This window comes from Stylophora pistillata, chromosome 6, assembly GCF_964205215.1.
Source record: "Stylophora pistillata chromosome 6, jaStyPist1.2, whole genome shotgun sequence".
NCBI lineage: Eukaryota > Metazoa > Cnidaria > Anthozoa > Scleractinia > Pocilloporidae > Stylophora > Stylophora pistillata.
The window spans coordinates 20265875-20288591 of record NC_142524.1 but is presented as its reverse complement, the minus strand read 5'-3'; the positions used below and the strand labels follow the sequence as shown (position 1 = coordinate 20288591).

Below are 22717 nucleotides of genomic sequence, written 5' to 3'. Positions count from 1 at the left end.
GTAATTCGCCGTTAATGAAATTTTATTAACTGCAAAATACCGCTCAAAACTATAAATAATTCAGAGCGAGTACTTAGCCGTTAATGACCTTTTATTAACTGCGAAAAATTTCCTCCATAATATTATCGAAAGTGATTAATTCGCCGTTAACAAAATGTTCTTCACTGCGAAATATTCCCTCGGTGTATAATGAAAATTGGATTATATTAAGAATTATACTGATAAAAGTATTGGCAAAATTTTATTGAACTTCTACAGATAAAGTTAAATACAAAATTTGTAATTATATATATTCACGACGTGATCGTATTGTAATAAAGAAAAAAGTATTGTTGCACTGGAAAGAAAATGGTCAATAAATTCAGCTGCATTTCTCTACTGTGACGACTGAACATAACAAACCAAATAAAACATGGGACTGACAGTTAACAATTTTTGTGACAGCCGTAATTTGATGAACGGAGTGATTTCTTTAATTTAACGCAGGTTACAAGATAACTTAGAAATCACGTGTTCTAATTTTTTCCATCTTAAGCATTTAAAGCTGTGTAATTTCTCGTGATCAACAGGAGTTCGAGTTTTGAAATTTCTGGGTAAACTTACATCACGCGCGCTTTTCATGAGACTTGCATGACACTGTTTGGGTGCAAAGCGAGAACGCTTTCATCCAAGGCCTTCCTTTCCGAAAGCTTTAAAAAGAAAAAAAACTTACAAAACGTCGATAATTCATTCTAAAAATGGGTTCAGCCACATCCAAGGTCTCGACGGCTTCTGAGATAAAAACGATTTCCAACAGAAAGCCGAGCTTGTCGTCCGAATCAACACCTTCCCTCGCGAGTTCAGAGGATGGAAATTGTTCTATGGTTAAGATGGGGTTCTTTAAAGTTCCTCTATTCTGGGCGAACTTTATCTTCGCATTTACCACTGTGTTTTCAACGGTTGGCCAGAACGTCTCACTTCCCCTATGGATCGATTCTACAAAAGGTAACAGTCCAGGCCACACGGTGGACAGTTACTTTGTATTACTGTTCACAAATGTGGTATTTCTCGTGATATTTGGAATTGCAACTCTTCACGTTCGAATATATTCACCGGAGGCTCTCAAAGGAAAGGAGGTTCCCCACAAGTTGTTATTTTTGGTGGGTTTATTTGACGCTTTGAACGATGCAATGGTTTCATTTGCGAGTAAAGGCTCCCGCACACCACCATACCTTCAGAACATTCTTGGTAGCTTTATGATTCCCTTGACTATCTTATTCAGGTGAGTGCATGTTATGGTTCAAGTTAGCTGCTTAGTTTGAGAACTTTACTGGCATGGATTATATTTGTTGCTCCTTATGATTCAATACCGCCGCTCGTTGGGGTCACATGGTTTGAAATGGGTAATTGCTGCTGCAGGTATGTGCTTCCGACGACATTTTATGAGTGAAACTGCTTCTTCTCTTGCCAAAATTTTCATATTAACAGATACATCACACGAGTAAGGCGCTAGAAAAGAAGTAATCCTTACTGAAACACTTCCCAGATTTCCAGTTTATTGTGCGCTTTAAAATATTAAATGATTTAAATTTCTGAGATCACCCGCGTGTCTAGTCTCCCTCGCAGCCGTTTTTTTTTTTGGATGTCACGCAACGCTCCCCCAAAAGAACGGCTGCTGACAACCGAACTACATTCCTTTCTCCGAATTGGCCAATCACAACTCGGGTTCCATTTTCAGGAACCTTTCCGCGCCAGACTCACCTTTTGAGACTCGTCCAATCAGACATCGTTTTCTATAGCGATCCTCATGTGGAAAACACAAGACAAATGGCGGTACTTGAAGGAGCTTTTCGCAAAGCGTCGTCAAAGTCCAACTTTTTCGAGCGTAATGCTCACCAGAAGCTTGCAATTAGAAAAGTGATAGTCGAGAAAGAAGATGTTTTTGTTAAGCTGCCTACAGGATCCGGGAAATCGTAAATATATCAAGCACTCCCGCTCGTGTTTGACCATGTTACCGTTGAAAGTGGTCATATTATTGTTATTGTTGTTGCGTTGTACCAACGTGCGGAAACACTCGATAATTCGGGCCGATTTCCGGTACCAGTGATAAGAAGCCACAAACATAACTAATCGGGTTCACTCCAGCTAGCAGAGGACTGGCAAATGAAGAAGTACAAGTAGTGTAGGAGACGTTGGCCGACTAAATTGCAGTGTTCTCGAAGCCTTCGTCCGGTTTGTTGACGGCAAGCACGCGCTTTTTTCTTCCTTATCTCCATCTGTAGGTCGAAGCAAGCGTTTAGCCCTAGGCCTCGATTGAAAGGCGTCTTTTATTTCGTTTTGATTATTGATGTAATTTACTGTTTCTTAAATATTTTGACTTTTATAATCTGTAGTAACCTCTTGAAGTAGTGCGAATAAAGAGTTTCAGTTCAGTTTTTAGCTTCTTCTACTTTCTCAGTTGCTCGCTGAAACTTTAACAACCGCTCAAACAATCTAGCGTTCGTGTCGTTGGCGTAGCAATTGACGTCTATGTTAAGCGTAGATTCTATAATTTCAACGAAATTGTGAGAAGTTTTCCCAAAAATATGTACGCTATCTTTACCAGGGCACAGCGATGAACATGTGAAACATTTTGAGCTCACATTGACAAATTTCTTCAGTGTTTCTCCCGACATGATAGCTAGATAATCTGCCACATCCACATTTTCGCGTGAAACCTTACTTCATTCAGATTTTCTGGTATGTGGTTGGTCTGTTCAATAGACCGCGAACAAACCGCAAGGACAATGAGAGAGGAATGTAGTTCGGTTGTCAGCCGCCGTTCTTTTGGGGGAGCGTTGCGTGACATCCAAAAAAACGGCTGCGAGGGAGACTACCGCGTGTCGCGATGACATGAAAATTGACTGGTTCTTAAGATAACGAATCTCATTGGTTGCGCCTAATTGAGATTAAAATTTGACACCTGAAAACCTCTCAGCCGTGCAAGGTTGAACTTTTCGTAGTCCCTACTTTTTCAAGCACCTCACTCATGGAGCTCCGCAACGCGTGGGCGTCACTTCAACTGTAATTTTTTCGCTTCAGCTGTAATTTTTTTTCACTTTAAACATACATTTACTTAATTTTTGTGTTTTGTTCTGCTCATGTGAAGATCGGCGTCTGAAGAGTGTACTTTTAGATACATAGTTAAAAAAGGTTATAATTACCTTAGGCCTTGCCAGTCGGACAGTATCAACTTGACCATGACCTGTTTAAGAGGATCAATATTCAAGAAATAACAAGTTTTGCCGATTTTTAAGTATGCTGTATTAAACGTAATCGAGAAAGAGCTAATTTTTTGGCTAAAGGTTTCTTGATACCACCAGATAAAGCTTAGTAATAATTAATAACCAGTTCGGACTCTGTTCCTCTAATTTCAAGGGTTTTTCTAAATAACCGGGTTTTTATAGTTTCATTTTCATGCAAATCAACGTCAATTTCATAAGAATGGTTTCGCACTTAGACTCGCTTTGAAACAGAGGCACAAGGGAACTCGCAAATGGCCTATTGGTGTACCACAACACGTGGCGGCTCCATGCGCGGAACATTTCCACGAATATCTTATCTGTGAGACAACGTTAACACCTTAAACATGAAGAAATGTTTTCTTTCTTTATCTTCTACGATATCACAATTTCTTGATTTTATTGACTGAATGGTTTTTGATTTTATGTTCTATTGCGTGACGGTGAAAACGCTCTTTTATTGTACTCTTTCAGATCACGCAATCGTCAAAATATACACGTGGAAATTGTGCGCTCTTTCTCAAAATAGAAAAATTATTGTGCGACAAGAGCTAAATTGTAAATAAGGAGAACAAGGGTATCAAGATTACGATTTTTCCATGCTTCGATTTTTCGTAAATAGTATTCTTCGCGATTGTTCCATTTGTAGGATTTTAGATCACCGTGACTATAGCCCTGATCTTTAAGTTATTTTGTTTGTGACTAGATATGAGCCCCCGAGTCGAAGTACTGCTTTAATCATAATTCTTTAAAGTTAAATCAGATTACAATACCTCTAAATCGGTGTAGTGAATATTATTTGCGTATTTAATCTACATCGCACTGATCTTCGACGGCGATCTAGTTGGTAACACTGTTAAGCAAGAATACTTACAAGTGAAATGTTCCACGAGAGCTTCCACACTTGGAGCCGCATCGCAAAGCAATCCCCGAACAAAAAGAGATCTCCGGTTAGCATTACCTTTCATCCAGTGCAACATAAGCGCACACTAACGAGCTCTTATTTAGCAATAGACCCTTTGTGTGCTTGTCGTATGATTCATGTTTGTCTCAAATTATATCTCACCTTTTAATCACTAACCAAAGGGAACTGAAAACAAAGAAGGTGGAAATAGTCACACCTAAGGCTTAGTGAGTTTCATACAAATCGCAGAAATACATCTTCCATCAATTCACGACGTTCAACTCAATCGAACTCTGAAAAAGAATTAAAAGAAGAACTATGAAAGCTTCGTGTTTACACTGCTTACAAAATGGAATGTATGTTTCGATCATTTGGTTTATGCTTGAATTTGGTGGGAGTCAGAATTCAGATTTTGGCTACCACTCCCCATGGTTTTGTGCCGGATAAAGAGGTCTGGAAAGTTCGAGTCGCTTATTGTCACAAGATGGTTACTGAGTTCTATCGGCCCCATTTTTGCCTCTGCCTCTCACTAACTTCCTGTCAACTTGAGGAATGCTAGGAATGCATCTTTTTTATGTCGGAATAACAGTTGAACATTAGAGAAAAACGAAACTCTGCTCAACGCTATATATCATGAAGAGCTAGTACTTCGCCGTTAATGAAATTTTATTAACTGCGGAATATTCGCCCTAAAATGAATTTAATATAGCACGAGTAATTCGCCGTTAATGAAATTTTATTAACTGCGAAAAACCGCTCAAGAGTAAAAATCATAAAGAGCGAGTAATTCGCCGTTAATGAAATTTTATTAACTGCGAAAAATTTGCTCCATTATATTATCGAAAGTGATTAATTCACCGTTAACAAAATGTTATTAACTGCGAAATATTCCCTTGGTATATAATGAAAATTGGATTATATTAAGAATTATACTGATAAAATTATTGGCAAAATTTTATTGAACTTCTATGGATAAAATTAAATACAAAATTTGTAATTATATATATTCCCTACGTGATCGTATTTTAATAAAGAAAAAAGTATTGTTTCACTGAAAAGAAAATGGGTCAACAAATTCAGTTGCATTTCTTTACTGTGACGACTGAACGTAACAAACTACATAAAACGTGGGACTGACAGTTGACAATTTTTGTGACAGCCGTAATTTGAACGGAGTGATTTCTTTAAGTTAACGCAGGTTACATGATAACTTAGAAATCGAGTGTTCTAATTTTTTCCATCATAAGCTTTTAAAGCTGTGTAATTTCTCCTGATCAACAGGAGTTCGAGTTTTGAAATTTCTGGGTAAACTTACATCACGCGCGCTTTTCATGAGACTTGCATGACACTGTTTTAATACGTTTCTACAGCATATTAAATCTGAAAAATACCGCCAGTTTGGCTTTTTCCTCGAGTTCTTAAATTCCATTCACTGGTTTCAGTTCGCCGACGATGCCGCTGTCATAAGCGGTCAAGAATCAGAAAATCAACACCTTTGGCTACCGGCCAAAGGTCCTTTGCCTGTAGAGCAGTGTCTCTGTGGAACATTTTAGACGAAGACCTGAGAAACGATCTGTAAAGGCCTTTAAGAAAGTCCTGAAACTTGCCAGGAACGAATGATCGAGTGACAGTTAGAATTTAGAATTTAACAATAGCTTGTCAGATATAGTTAACATTTATATTTGTAAATAGGTACAGAAAAACCTTTTTTGGGGAGTAGTTATCATTAAAGTTTAATATTTTAAAGTTTAAGTTCATATTATGTTGTAATTGGTCGAACATGACGATCAGAATTGACAAATGTTCTACTTTTGGAATACGGAAACTGTGCACTAAATCTGTCCAATATTTACCCAAGCTGTTGATCAATGGAGTTCTAATTCCCTGTGTGGAAATGGGTGAATCATTTCATTACTTAGGTCGCTTCTTTGACTTCAAAATGTCTAATAACCAACAGAAATCTGAATTGTCTTCTGTTGTACAAATCTTGATGAATGACATCGATATAAAGCCACTACATCCTCATCCTCGGAGACCCAGGGACTGTGGGTCGATTTCAAGTTAGGGCATGAAGAGCCCCTGGGGACATTGTCTTACAAGACTAGTTCCAAACGGTCGCAGTCGTTCTGCCATCTGATTGGTGCCAGAAAATATTTGTGTTTTTCTGCCCAATCAGAGTGAAGTGTGCTTTGGAGTCCTTTCGTGTGTTGTAACACGAACAAATACTAATAGCCCAGTTGCTCGCTATGTTTGTTTGGGCCGTGCGACGGAGATTTACTTGAGGTGAAAAGTTTCAGTCTCAGCACACAATGTAAGAGAAATCGATCAGATTGTCCGCGAAAATCTTACCGGAAATTATACTGAATACTTTCGCAGGTATCACTAGAGAACGTGTTTTAAAGTTTGCGAGGTTTGTATACAACACGATGGTTGCATTCATTGAAATGTCGCTTTAAACGTTAAACGAGATTTAAGCTTAAATCTTTTCTAGATTTTTTGCACAATTTAGGGCCTGATTACATGAGCCGGGCTGGCCCGGTTAGCCGGGCTGATTTCTTTTGTTTTGGTGTTCGCCAAAGCGTGAAAACAAAAGAAATCAGCCCGGCTAACCGGGCCAGCCCGGCTCATGTAATCAGGCCCTTACTGTGACTGAAACTTTGCCAACCCCGTGAAGTTATTTCGTCGCACGGGCCACGCAGGTATGTCGAGCAACTGGTACTTGCGCAACTTTCTGTGCGTGCCAAAATCTAATCTCATCTTCGCTTGAAAAAAAAGAAAAGCAAAGCGTGGAAACTTTTGCTTATTATATTAGATGTGGGTAGATGACCCTGTACTATTAAGCTGACATTTGCAATAAAGCAAACCCGCCCTTTCCATCCATTATTTCTTAGTCTTTGGTTTTGAATTCCCATTGAAAGCAGCATCGGATCGATTCCCAATGATCAAAGACCGGTATTTAACTTGGTCTTCAACTTCTTCGACCGAAGAGGTGAAATGACAATGACCAAGGGACTAGAAGAGAATCCGTGGCCTTCCTAGCTCAAGAATCTCAACACTCAAAGCAGCAGTTGAAAGATTAAACTCTTTCCAAACCCCTTCGGTAACTGCCCGAAAAAACCTCTCCTTCCCACGATGTTCTCGTTAATAAGTTTTTGTTCAGATTTTAATTAGCTAACCGGAAACACAGCTAAGCTTTCTCTAAGTGCTTGCTGGAGGTCGTCCACGAACTTAAGCCGTATTGTGAACGACTTTACTACAAAGCGAAGATTAGATTTTGGCGCGCACAGGAAGCAGAAAGCAACGTAGGCGAAAGCGCCAGTTGCTCGACATACCTGCGTGGCCCTGTGCGACGAAATACCTTCACAGGATTGGCAAAGTTTCAGTCACAGCAAATTATGCAAAAAATCTAGAAAGATTTAAGCTCAAATCTCGTTTAACGTTTAAAGCGACATATCAATGACTGCAACCATCGTGTTGTTTACAAACCTCACAAACTTTAAAACACGTTCTCTAGTGATACCTGCGAAAGTATTCAGTATAATTTCCGGTAAGATTTTCGCGGACAATCTGATCGATTTCTCTTACCTTGTGTGCTGAGTCTGAAACTTTTCACCTCAAGCAAATCTCCCTCGCACGGCCCAAACAAACATAGCGAGCAACTGAGTTATTAGTATATGTCCGTGTAAAACACGAAAGGACTCTAAAGTACACTTCACTCTGATTGGGCAGAAAAACACAACGATTTTCTGGCACCAATCAGATGGCAGAACGACTGCGACCGTTTGGAACTAGTCTTGTAAGACAATGTCCCCAGGGGCTCTTCATGCCCTAACTTGAAATCGACCCACAGCCCCTGGGTCTCCGAGGATGCTACATCCTAAACAAAAACTTCTTCTGTACAGCCGCTATGTCCTATTGAAGTTGTCATGGCATTTCACCATAGCAAATATATCCAAAACCTGGATAACGCAACATCTCGACTCTGCAGTGAATGGCTACATCCGAAAATGGCTTGATATTCCGATATCTGGAACACTGAGCGATGTTTTCCTAGAAAGCAATAAATTTGGTCTTAATATTTGTCCTCCCTCTATCAAATTTACTCAGTGCCAGTCAGTTCTCCGAAATTCATTAAAAGTCCCCAAATGATTCCTTGAAAGCTCTCTGAAAATCGTCAAGCTGTCACACTAATTAACAATTATTAGCCGAAGGCGAGATGAATATCGTCGAATAATCCCCGAGACGAAGTCGAGGGGATTATTCGACAATATTCACCGAACCTGAGGCGAATAATTGTTTTAAGTATAATTTCAGAGCTGAACAACAAAGAAATTTCTGAAATCATAACATTTTAGTAACATTTATTAACATTTTATATAAACCGCGCGGAGCGGTTTATATAGCGTCATATAAGCAACCGCTCAACCAATCAGATTGCTGGGAACTCTTTGCTCAGCTCTGAAAATATACTAATATTCAATATGATATGTATAAATCCACTAAGGAAGTTCTTAAGGATTTCCGTTCTAATCAAGAGAATAAACTGCAACACCACCTGACATCTCAAGGTTTCTTCTTCTCAAATGTTATCAAGTATTCATTGTCATCTGTTAATTCTATTTGGTCAGTGGCCCAGTCTCATCTACCGAAGAACATTTACAACTTTACCATCCGCTACATCAACAACTCTCTTCCTACACGTAAGAATTTGGTAAGATGGGGATTATCACAAAGTCCTGATTGTTCCTTTTGCCTTAATCCTGAGTCACTCCTTCATATTGTCGCTGGTTGTCAACAATGCCTTGACCGCTTTACTTGGAGACACGACTCAATTCTTAACTCCATTGCCAAGTCCCTTCAACCTGAAATTAATGTTAGCTCCTCAATCTATATATATATGCAGATGTTACTGGTTTTCTAAATCCCTCAATAGTAACTGGTGAAAATTAGCGCCCAGATCTTCTTTTCCGGACCCAGTCGAAGTGCCTATATGTTGTAGAATTAACAGTTGGTTTCGAATCTAACTTGTACAGCAATGCAGTACGTAAAAAAGAAAAATATCGGAACTTGATTAACGAAATGAGTAGAACTTTCATTTGTGTGAAATTTGTAAATCTCTCCGTGAGCTCCCTTGGCGTTTTCTCAGATGAATGCTCTACGTTCTTAGGCATGATGAATGACATGGACATTGCCAAAAAGCAGCAACTTTACATAATCAAGAAAATGATAAATATAGCTATTAGAGCAACATATTACGTCTTTTGTTGTAGAAATAGGAATTGGGACAACTCAGATTTGATGCAATTTTGATTTTTGTGTGTGAAATTCTTTTTCTTTGAGAAAGAGCATTTAACCGTTTAAGTCAGCAAATTAAGTAGATCTGAAGAAATAATCTATTCAGTTCTTGCTGTGCGTGACACTACAAAGACGATGAACATCTCAAAATAATTTCACAGTGCATCCGCCAACACATAATTAAATCAAAACTTTTCCTCGCAGAAATACCTCAAGAGACATAATCTGCGCATCATGTAAGCTTTGAAGAATTTTTCTTTGAAAAGAGAGCATTTTATTGTTTGAATCGGTCTCCTATGCCGGAGAGGGCCGCTAAATTTGCGAAGCGGGCAAGCTACGAAATACGATACAATAGAATGATGGAACGTAAGAACAGTGAATCTATAGAATGGTGGAATATCTTAATATGCGGAATGATGGAATATCCTAAACCAAAAGTCTCAAAAAGTGGAATTGCAATAAAAAAAAAAGATTGTTTATAATTAACAGGCAAAATTAAAAGAAGCATGGGCAATCATTTCTTGAGCCGAGAGAATAGGAAAACCATCAGTCCCTTTGAATTACTATTGTTATCGTTTTTATAATTAACAATAATAACAATAACAACTACATTTATTATTTGTATTGCGCCTTTTCTATAAAATATTCAAAAGCGCATCACAACAGTAATTAATAACTAAAATTATACAATTCTTTCTATAAAAATCATAAATTATATATATTTATTTACATTAAATTAATGAAAGATAATTACAATTAAAAATATAGATATACTAAGATAACTGAAATGATTCCTTAAATAAAATGTCTTAAGTAAAATCTTAAAAGATTCTAAGTTCGTTGCTTCGCGCGCGGACCTTGGCAGCATATTCCATAGGAAAGGAGCAGCTACCAGGAAAGCTCTGTCACCCAATGTTTGTAAATATTGTTATTTGTTACCTTATAATCATTGGTTTGAATGTCAATAAAACAATGTAAATTCTTGAATCAGCTTTCTCTTGTGGAACATGGCACTCATAGTTATGTGGAATCAGTGGCAGGTTTTATGTTTTGCAAGTGAGACAAATATTCTGCAACACTACCTTCTATAACCTCTAGTTCTTTCCGATGTTACAAAAATTGTGCTATACTAGTTGCCACATGCAGTCTTTGACTGTCTATTTTTTATTTCTTTGATGAAGTTCCCTTGATATTACTCAAGCTTATTGACACGAGGAGCGAAAAGGTACATTATTTCCAATGCATGTAGCAAGGAAAGATCGAGGTTCAGAATTTATGCCTAAGTCCATGTGTATTTCATGAAAGAAAAGAAAAAAATGATGGGCCCGTGCGCCATTCGGATAGAATCTGTTTCTAAAAGTCGCGGTGTTAACCGCATCACCATATATATTTACTATTACACAGCCAACCCGAGCCCTCCAGTCGAGGTCGTTACCGTATTTGGTGGATTCCTTTTAAAATTGTACCATTTATTGCGGGTAACATTATCTTTGCAGTCGCTTGTAGGTCTCGCACTCGATATTTCTGCTGCAATTTTACTTACGCACGGGAAAACTAACAAGCCTTGAGCAGTCGTGACAATTTCTTTCTTGTCACACAATTTCTTTCTTGTCCCTACGTTGCGTGACATGCAAGAACCAAATGCGAAGGAGACCAGTAAATGCTCAGGATTTGTGATTTGATGTTAAGATCTCCGTATACAGTATTTGACACAACATATCGGTGTCAATAATGTAGCAGGGATGCTTTTGACAGGAACTTTTCAGCCATCCTGGATTCCACCGCACAATTGATAAGGCGTAAAGAGGACAGGACGGAAAGTGCCGCTTGTGCACAGATGCCCCCATCTCGGTCTTTTTTTCGAAGGGTAGGGAACAGCTGTACACATGCTAGGAAAAGTGCTGATCATTTTTTTTCTCTCTCTAGAATCGTTATCGTGCACAAGAAACCATCAAGACAAAAACTTTTATGTGGTCTCGTGATAATGATTGGCCTTTTCATTAGCCTCATCCCAACAATTTTCTCGGATGCTAACAGCAAAGATCAAGACGAAGTGGATGACATTTCAAGGGTGATGTGGCCTATTATGTTCATGCTTGGATTTGTAAGTAAATCTTTGATTTTCATGTGACAATTGATCAAGCTTGTGGAAGGCAAGGCTTACTCGAATAGCGTGAAAGTATCTCATGGCATTACCATTTCACCGGATGCGACGACAACGGTTCCTTTAGAAGGGTGTGAACAACAAAATCGTCACTCGTGTAGGACCTTAACTAGTTGATCTAGAGACGGCATTGCACAGTAGTGGGGTGGGTGAAAGATTTCAGCGATGCTTTCCAGAATTGTTCATTTGGACAGTTGCAAACTTTCTCTCTGTCCAACATTCCTAGAGATCCAGCGTAAGCCTATATATGTAAGCCTGTTTTAAAGATACTTCGTGTCGTTTAGTCTCCCTGGCAGCCGTTGTTTGGCCTATTTACGCAACGCTATCTTCCTTAAGAGAGTGCGTCGTGTGACGAGACCAAACAATGGCTGCCGAGGAGACCTCGGTTAGTTTATGGAAGTTTCTGGCAGATCATCAATACCCGCTAACTTAGGAGCGTAGCCAATAGCTGATTAATATCCGGTAACATTTGATGAAGCGTTGTGAAATGAATATATATGTGACTGAAATAAGGCAGTGAAGCGGAAGTGTAGGACCTAAGTAGGACTAAGCCCATGTCACAAATAAGTCCTAGGATCGTGGCACCTTCGGTAGGACTGGCAGATAAAAGCAATTAGGTCACAGAGGCTAATTCCAAAACCTGGCTGGAATTTTCTCTTGTTTTAGATTCCGGCAGCGCTAATGGTTGTTCTTGAAGAAAAAGGATTGCAAATGGAAAGTGAAACATCAGAAGACAGAATCGGCGTCATTTATTTTTTGTTTTGGTCGACCACATATCAAGTCATTTGTATCTTTGTGCTCTTATGGTTAAACATTTTGCCATGGTACGGAAATGTTACAAATTTAGAGGAGTCTGTAGGAAAGTAAGTGCACCTTCTTTCTTTCGTTCTTTCGTTCTTTCGTTCCTTCGTTCTTTCGTTCTTTCGTTCTTTCGTTCTTTCGTTCTTTCGTTCTTTCGTTCTTTCGTTCTTTCGTTCTTTCGTTCTTTCGTTCTTTCGTTCTTTCGTTCTTTCGTTCTTTCGTTCTTTCGTTCTTTCGTTCTTTCGTTCTTTCGTTCTTTCGTTCTTTCGTTCTTTCGTTCTTTCGTTCTTTCGTTCTTTCGTTCTTTCGTTCTTTCGTTCTTTCGTTCTTTCGTTCTTTCGTTCTTTCGTTCTTTCGTTCTTTCGTTCTTTCGTTCTTTCGTTCTTTCGTTCTTTCGTTCTTTCGTTCTTTCGTTCTTTCGTTCTTTCGTTCTTTCGTTCTTTCGTTCTTTCGTTCTTTCGTTCTTTCGTTCTTTCGTTCTTTCGTTCTTGCGGTCTTGCGGTCTTGCGTTCCTTTGTTCTTTTGTTTTTTCGTTCTTTCGTTCTTTATCATTCTTTCATTCTTTTTAACTCATTGAATTTTTTTTTATTTGTTCACCGCAACCCCAAATTTCTCGGACCAGAACAGAGTGAGACCAAACAGGCCTGATAGTCTTATTTCCTTTCTTTTTTAGTATTTGGTTTGGATTTCAGTGTTTCTTCGGTGGAGCAGGCTGTGATTCTTCATCAGGTTCAAGAGGAACAGTGTACATTAGTATGCATCTGGTGAATCACATGGCAGCAGCTTTCTTATTAAGATATGATGAGGGAGCCACGTGGCTGGCGATTGTGTCGGTAAGCGAAAGAACTCTAGATAGCCTCTTCAATATGTTCACTTAGTAAATGGGCAAAAGAGCTGGCTGAGAGAGAAAAAAACGGGAAGTTTCTGGCCTATCGAACTCTTTCCATCCTAAAGCCGTCTTGCCCAAAACTCTTCCCGTCCCGAATTCGTCTTCGTTCCAAGAATGCCTATTTTTTCGTACTGTTCTACTATCGATTTGCTAAGAGCACACCTGGACAGGCTCAACTTATCACTGCAGTTTATTAGGAAAAACAAAATCAAAATTTGGAAAAGAAATCTTGAGGGGAAGAGTAAAATAGTGTGTCTGAGAAATAAAACAAGGAACTTTGAAAACAACTAGAGACAAGGTAACCTCGGCCAACAAACTGCAATCTGAGGCACCTATCCATTGATTAATAAAATATGCGATAGAACGCACTTTCTATGGGTTTATTGGCGTAATACCCCGGCACGCGGGCGGTTGAGAGAATACGAGAAAAGATTGTAAATCGGGAACTAGAGACAAGTGATTAAAAAAATTTGGGAATACAGCTCCTCTTGACCTAAACTTTCTCGGCTGTTACTTGTTGTAGAAGACACTGCTGGCGTAAAACAATAGAGAACAGAAACAATAGAGAACAGAAACAATAGAGAACAGAAACAATAGAGAACAGAAACAATAGAGAACAGAAACAATAGAGAACAGAAAGACAAAAGAATAACGAGGAAAATAATTCAAACAAAGGTTTCATGATAGAGGCGGTGTTCTCTGTGACGTGTTTTGTGTCTTCTATGGCAATAAGAAGGAGCCACTGTCACCAAAGGTGCCGGTGATTTTTATCACACAGCGCAGATGTTGTTTCTGCTCAATTGACGTACTGGCCTTATGGTCAGTGCACTGTACACCGGGTCGAGAAGGTTTGGGTTCGACACCTGGTCAATGTTTTGTGTTCTTTGGCAAGAAACTTTACTTTCACAGGACCTCTCTCCGACCAGAAATATCAATGGGAACTAATAAACTGTCGGAGAAGCCTGTTGAAACACTGGGAGAGGGGGAGGGGGAGGGGGAGGGGGTAACCTTGTGATAAACTAGCATCCCACCCAGGGTAGAGCAGTAATACTCCTAGTCCTTTGATCCACATGGAAACTGGGACGCGCTCCGGCTGGGTCGGTCAATAAGCTCGACTACAGACTTAAAATGATTCGCTCTGGTTCTTTTTCATTTCTTAGTCTCTGGTAACTCCCTTGGGTTTTCTCTTCTGGACCTTGTTCAACGAAGTCCCGTTTAAATGGCAGCCTCAATGCAACTCGAGCACCTGGTTCAGTATCGGCGCGCTGGCCATTATTGTTCCCGCCATTTTTGTTTACAACAAGGGGTAAGAAAGTGCACAATAGAAGCTCTCTCGACTCTTTACACTCTGTCATCAGTATGCAAATTCTTCACGCTGTTCTCTTTGCATTTGCTATGGTAATGACAAGGAGAATTTGCATAACAATCCCTAAGAGCTTTTCTAGTGTGTTTGTTTTTTTTATTTGTTTTTTTTTTTTAATTTGTTGACCGAAATGTGTGATTCAGGAGTGATATTGGAAGAGGAAATTAAGTGCTTTTGACTCCTAGGGATTCAAGGTTTAACGCGGATACTCCAGGAGTATCTGCCGCTTCTGTGACCGGTGTAAGTTAGTTGTCCTTATGTTCCCATCCATCCCACACTGTCGCTTTTCCGCCTCAAAGGGGCTGGGAGTAAAACTTGGTTTCCTAAAATTGTTACACGAATGGTTTGAGCTGAAAAGCAATTATCCTCCGTTGTTCGCTCGAACTTTTAAATTACCAGTTTCTTTTAGTAAACCAACTAAAAGCATGTAAAGGTGAACTGGTATGTGTTAACTACTCGGTTCTGTAAAAACAAAGTTTTTTATTCGTGCACACACTAATCCAAGTAATAATAATATGTAGAGCCAAAATTCACGAGTTTTATACCTGCTAGCATTCTGCACATATTACGGTCACACTACCAATGTACACTAATTAGCAACGATATTCTTTTGTGATAAAATGTAAATGGCGGCGTGAATTGCTGATTATGCAACAGTATGGAAACTAAAAGAAGAATACTTCTACATTTTGATCACACTTTTGCACCCAAGAACTAAACTTCACCTCTTAGTTGAGGTTTCTTGGAAGCTTGCTCCTTCCACCTCTGTGAGTTCGCCCCCAGAAGTAAACAAGTTCTCCCCACCTTAGCTAGTTCGCCAAAAAATATTTTGGTACTTTACCATCTTCCTTTCTTTTCCTCAGAGCTCCAGAGATTTCTCTGAACTCAAATGGAAATGAGCGAAGAGAGTTTGAGGTGTCCCATCGAAGTCGCTTCTACCGTTCAGTACCTCAGTCTGGTGCAACTCGTCCTCTGTTGTCTGACAACACCAGTTTGGGAAACTACAGTGTTTAAAGCAGCGAGGTGTAACATTGTTGGGAAATTTCAACAATAGCACGATAATCTTTTTTTAATTTGGAAGCTTCTAACGGAATAAAGTTCAACCAAATTGAAAAATAGAATAACCAGGTTACATTTCACTATTTTTCATCTATGATTATTCTCTAATAAATTCTTAAATATTTTGGAAATGTCATCACTTAAGAGCGTGTCTCTCGGTAATTTCCGACCACTCGAAATTGGTTTAAAAATAAATCTTACCTTAAACTTTGCATGTGGATAAGGAAACCATTGCCTATTACCGGAACAAAAGTGGTTTCCCTCCGATTTCAAAAGGTGTTTATTTTTGAACAATTTTCCGCACGTCCGCTCGGTCGAATCGTGAAATTGACATCATTTGTGAACACAAAATGAGCAATCTTTATTACGATCTCACGCTGTTAAAAATGATTCAATACGAGAGATATTCTGGAATATAACAGTTTAATACTTCAACTTTCCAAGTGTGATCACAAAGGTAGAGTATCTTGATAAATGTAAACACTGTCGTCACGTCAAATATGCCACTACTCGACTAAGTCGAAAATTGGTACTTTTTAAATTGCGATTTCTCCGTACTGGGACAAAACTAGATATCAGGAGTTGCACACACTCCACAACCGTGCTTGAGAGCACCATATTCCGTAAAAATATGTATGGCTATTATCACAGGAAAAATTTAAAGCGAAGTGGAAATGTGAGATTTTCACATACCTGTACGGCGCTGCTTTCGATAATTTGCATTCGTAATTATCCACAATGAATCACAAAATAATCGCTAATGAACTGCTCAGTGCACTTAATAATTTTGTAGAATATCAGTAAGTCAGCTTTTATTGTCCGAAGGTCCAAGGATTCCAACGATTTCTTTCCGGGTGAGAATCTAGACGGCCGCGGGGCGGTGGGGGGGGGGGGGGGGGAGGGGGGCGATCATTGGAGACAACCGCATTCCGTGACCAGTTCTTCTATCTTTGAAACAGTCTTGTTTACTGTCCTTCGATGTGCAAGGTATCTCATAATAATCAAGAAATTCCTTGAGAATTGTATTATTCAGTTTCAGGAGTTTTCGCTCAGTAGCATATTCACAAGCATTGAAAGTGTCATAGATAATGGGGTGTTTCAAACCAATGTGCGGATGGATAGAGTTTAGAAGCTCTACTTCATCTTCAAATTCTTCCCATTCAATTCCCGCTGTCTCCTCTTCTTCTGAAAGTGTTGAATGTTATCGAATGGACGCCTGCCTGGAGAAGAAGTTTTTTAATCTGGCTTTCTTTTAGCCGCTCCTCCCTTGAGAAAAGCCTCTCCAATGACTGCCCCCCCCCCCGCCCGCGACTGTCTAGATTCTCATGCAATCGAGGCCACAGGGTTGTTTGTCAAAGAGTAGAATACGTATGATGCACGATCCTCGCAGTAGAGTGCGCTATTTATGCAATAGCGCAAATCAGACCTGAAAAAAATCAGGCCTGTACGGGATTCGAACCACTGACCTCTGCGATACTAATGCAGCGCTCTACCAATTGAGCTAACAAGCCAACTGGGAGCAGGCCGTTAAGTTGATTCGTAATAAACCCGTGATGATAATTCAGATGCAATGAATATATAAAAGTTCAGATATTTTGAACTGCGGTATTAGATACGTATGATGCACGACCTCGCAGTAGAAAGCGCTATTTATGCGATAGCGAAAATCAGACCTGAAAAAAATCAGCTTTAACGGCCTGCCCCCTCGGTTGGCTTTTCATTCCACTAATTTCTCGTTTCTTTCTCGTTGCGATGTTCCTACCAATAACGTAGCTCCATTTTCTGCCTTTAAAAGCACACACAACCCACAATTACTCTATTCGCTCCGACGAAGGGCTAACGCTCAAAACGTCAGCTTTTGTAATCGTTACGGTGGCCAATTTACTATTTCAACTTTGTTGATATATCCAAATTATTTAATAATAGCTAAGTCTAAGTTTTCGGATTGGAGTTTCTGATGATGACAAATTAATATTTTAGGAAGTAGTTCAAACGATCAGTTTTTGTGCTGCTTTCAAACATGGATTGATCACTGCACATATTGTGATCATTGCAGATTAAGGAAGGAGACCTCCTTATAAAAACTTTTACCTTGTGAATCGAAATAATGTTTTAAAACCACTCCTGAATCAAGGGGCTACTAAAGATAAATTTTAGGGTGCGCAAGGAGTAAAACTATTTTAGTGACCGCTGAGTTTTATGAAAGCTTTTCATGGGAAAACGGTACAGTTTTCTAAGTGTACCGTGGTAGATCTTCAAGTTGTATTTATTCGAAGACGGAGAGCATTTTACCATTTCAATCAGCGACTAACGCCTAAGAGAGCCGCTAAATTTGTGAAGCGAGCAGGGTCCCAAATACGATACTTGAGTTTAACAGCAGTGACCCTATTTGACATAACGACAGAATAGCGGAATGGTGGATTCTCCTACAACGCGGAATGTCAATTGCAATGAAATATGAAAATAATTCATAATTAACAGGCAAAATTAAAATCATTATTGAAACTTAGAGGATAGAGCGATAGAGGAACAGTAAGGTTTTTAAGCTAGCCCCTATAAGATATTTTCATTATTACTGTTATCATTGTTTTCAATGTTATTACTATTATTATTATTATTATTATTATTATTATTGAAATAAACAATTTTTAATATAAGAGAAAGTTCGAGTTTCCCATCTGGAAACTCGATTTTTCTCTGATATTAAAAATTGTTTATTTCATATTTACATGCTCACTTTGGGGGCTGGTTAGCTGCATGTGATGCTTTAATGCATGTGATGCTTTAATGCATGTGATGCTTTAATGTGACAGCGTGATGCTGTTAGTGAGCTTCTATGCGCTAGCAGATGTTTGGCTGTGTAGCCGCGTGATACGGTTCCAGTCAATACCCACTAATTGACCCTTGCTCCCCATAGAGTCTCTTGTAGCTCAGTGGTTAGCGCATCCGACTAGATCACGGAGGGTCGTGGGTTCAAATCCCATCTGGAAACTCGATTTTTCTCTTATATTAAAAATTGTTTATTTCATCTTTACATGCTCACTTTGGGGGCTGGTTGGCTGCATGTGATGTTTTAATGCATGTGATGCATGTGATGCTTTAATACATGTGATGCTTCAATGCATGTGATGCTTTAATGCATGTGATGCTTTTATGTGACAGCGTGATGCTGTTAGTGAGCTTCTATGCGCTAGCAGATGTTTGGCTGTGTAGCCGCGTGATACGGTTCCAGTCAATACCCACTAATTGACCCTTGCTCCCCATAGAGTCTCTTGTAGCTCAGTGGTTAGCGCATCCGACTAGATCACGGAGGGTCGTGGGTTCAAATCCCATCTGGAAACTCGATTTTTCTCTTATATTAAAAATTGTTTATTTCATCTTTACATGCTCACTTTGGGGGCCGGTTGGCTGCATGTGATGTTTTAATGCATGTGATGCATGTGATGCTTTAATACATGTGATGCTTCAATGCATGTGATGCTTTAATGCATGTGATGCTTTTATGTGACAGCGTGATGCTGTTAGTGAGCTTCTATGCGCTAGCCGCGTGATGCGGTTCCAGTCAATACCCACTAATTGACCCTTGCTTACTATAGAGTCTCCTGTAGCTCAGTGGTTAGAGCATCTGACTAGATCACGGAGGGTCGTAGGTTCAAATCCCATATGGAAACTCGATTTTTCTATTATTATTAGTATTAGTATTAGTATTATTATTATTATTATTATTATTATTATTAGAGAAAAATCGAGTTTCCAAGTGGGATTCGATTTTTCTCTTATATTAAAAATTGTTTATTTCATTATTATTATTATTATTGTTGATATGACTATTTGTTACCATCTAATTACTAGTTGAGTGTCAATTAGTCACTATATTCTTGAATGATCTTTCTCTTGTGGGAACAGGGAACTCCTAAATATGTGGGGTGCGGCAGGTTTTCTGTTTTGCATAGCATTATTCAACCACTATTTCTTTTTAACATTGTAAATGTTGTGCTATATCAATAGCCACATGCAGTCTTAAACTGCACACTTTTTATGTCGTCCACCATCATATGAGATACACTATACTAAAAACGCCCTTATAACTCGGGCTTCCGTAGGAAAGCCCGAGTTTTAAACTGCAAGCCGCTCTTGGTCGTCAAAAGGGGGGGTCATGGTCCCGGGAGTTCCTTGCGGAAACTGTGGAAACTGGGGATGAGAGTCCGACAACTTACGTTATCATGTGTTCGCTCTTCGCAATTAACGTAACTTACAGCCGTGTTTTGGGAGGACCGCTTTGCAAAGATTCCTGTATTATACGCTTATCTCACATACAAACGCACACGCCGTTCGCGGTAGGCCCACACTAAATGATGTCGACCATTTCGGAATGGGCCGGTGCACGAACTCTATGGCTTGAAAGCTAGTCAAATGTGCAAAGTTCATAATAGTTCTCACGAGATGACAAATGAGCCATATGTGACTTCAAACTAAGAAGATACTGGCAAAACTGAGACAGCCGATTTAACAACAAACTATGATGCTGACACGAATGCCTCACTTGCCGAAATAATCAAGAATGTTCATGAACACAACTTCGTAGGTGGTGCTAACAACAGCGAATTGGATAAGGATACTGATAGACGCAACTTGAATAGTATCGTTAAATATCTAAGCTTAGCTCTTCCGTTAAATATCCTGTCTCTGTTAGTGGTTTTTATCAGGTTCAATACTTGTAAAGTACGATTTGGTATTTTGTACATAATCACTATTATATCAAGTGTACAAGCAATCGTGAATGTCGGTTTACTCTTCGCATGGAGTTGTATGTGCATAGTGGAAGATATGATGAATACTCTTGATGACTGTGATCTACTAGAAAAGGTTATCACTATGACTGATGTACACGAACATGATGATATTACAGTGTCAATAAAAGTACAACAATTCAAATCTCGTCATGCAAAGTATGTATATCATATTGTACTCGTGCTTTGTGTGAATGCCATGGCTATAAATGTAATCGTAAACCAAGCAGAGTACCAGTGAAGATGTTGAAACGTCTCTCTCAGAAAAGTAGAAAACTACAAAGTTATGTACGGAGCCGTTTAAGTAAAAACGTACCAAAGTCATTGAAAGTCCATGATCTTATTAAAAATAATGCAACACGAAAGAAAAGTACACATTAAGCAAGAGTCAGGTTTGTACAAAAAATGAGAAGGAAACCAATTTTTAGAACAAGAAACGTTAACTCTTATGAGATATGTTTACAATTCAAGTAGAGATAAACATGGAAAGAAATATCTCAAATAAAGGCACAGGAATGACTGATATCGAAAATTCCCCACGCAGGTCCCGGATGTAAATTTTACGCGTGGGAAATGCTCAAGTAAAACGCTCGATACGAAGCCCGAGTGAACGCTCCTTGAACGTCTAGTCGGTAAAAAAAAAAAAAAAAAAAAAACCCTATGGTCATTGCATTGGTAAACCCACGGAATATTTAGCTTTATTCTATCAAAGCAATCGGACTGCACTCTCCATCGATTGACACCCATAATAGCTCACGCTGTTATTGGGAGAACACGAGAAGAGTTGCTAAAAAACTCGCCTCCGGCTCGAGACCCAACAACCTTTTCACATATTCTCCCAACATGCCGCGCGGGTTATTTCGCCGGTAGCCGATAGAGAGTGCGGTCTATTGCAAAAAGCGGGTTTCATATTCATAAGGAAATGTTTACGAACGGCCTAAGGATAGACCTAAATTTCTCTTGAAAACGCCTCCGGTCTGTTGAAATAGTTCTTTCGTTGTTGGGAGAGTGAAAAGTTATTTTTATCTCGTTGTTTCGTGTAGTTTTCCAATGTTTTGTTTTATTAACTTTGAGAGGTCGACAGCCTTAATCGTGCACGTGCTTGCCATAAGGTGCACTTAAGAGAAATAGAGACGATTTCCTGTAACGATATGTTTATTTTTTTTTCTAGATCAGAACGGGCATTGACTTTTCAGTGAGTATTGTCATAGCCGAACCTCCCGAAAACGTAAATTGCTAAGCTTTCATGCACCTTACCTTAACGAGACTCTATTTCTATCTTGTTGATTTATGCAGTGTTTTTGCTTATTATTATGTTTGGCTAACTATGCACGGAAAAAAACCCGTAAGCGTGGTTTGCTCAGCTCTGATTGATAGCGAGCCGACCAGTAAACATCTTTTAGCTCCTCGGCAGTTGTCGTCAATTGGTTTTGTCACGTTATGTCACTATGTTGTTGCTTGTTTTCTTGTTATCTTCAGTTGTTATCTTTTTCTCCCCTTTTCTCACTAGTAGCGAGCCGAAATTACTATCATCTCCTTAGCAGTTGTCACCCCACCCCCAAAAAGTACTTTTAAGCGCCCAACCTCGAATAAGCGCCCACCCCCCCCCCCAAAAAAAAATAATTATAAAGTACAAAAGAGGAATATGGGTATTGATTATTACGGTATTTCCTTTATGGCTTACAATCTCTAGTTTCATTGTCTGAAAATTTTATGACAACGTTGGAATTTTTCTCGAAGTTTCAACTGAAATGTCCATGTGGGAGCAAAGTTCTTTCTGCCGCAAAAAAATGGTGAAAATTTAATAAGTACCCAGCCTTGAATAAGCGCCCAACTCGAATAAGCGCCCACCCTGAAAGTCCAAAGATTAATGAGCGCCCTAGGCGCTTGATCGAATAAATACGGTAACAGCGTTATTCAAGGGGAACAAAGTAGCCACGCTACCTGTGTTTTAAAGAAATTGACGCATTTTAAAGCTTTTCCGGAATGGCATCTTGCCAGTTAGAACAGTGATGAAGTAAAGTTGTGAAATCTAACAGTTCTGATGTGGGTAAAGCTGAAAGGGGATAACATTTCTTTGTCTGTTCCACTTTATTGTTAAACATGTGGAGCGCACGAGATTTTAATGATGTGACCCAACATAATTATAAAACACATATGACGACCTTGAAACCATAAACCGTTTATATCCA

The 22717-nt window shown here is 39.2% G+C and overlaps 1 protein-coding gene across 1 annotated transcript; it reads left to right on the top strand.

Moving 5' to 3' along the window:
- Window positions 1-553: 553 nt before the first annotated feature.
- Window positions 554-15871, top strand: LOC111330562 (crt homolog 2). The gene is made up of 6 exons (XM_088725769.1): window positions 554-1261; window positions 11386-11563; window positions 12290-12486; window positions 13098-13257; window positions 14474-14619; window positions 15540-15871. Exons 1-6 carry the CDS (start codon window positions 738-740, stop codon window positions 15688-15690), a joined length of 1356 nt encoding a protein of 451 aa, XP_088581895.1. The 5' UTR covers window positions 554-737; the 3' UTR covers window positions 15691-15871.
- The last annotated feature ends 6846 nt before the right edge of the window (window positions 15872-22717 follow it).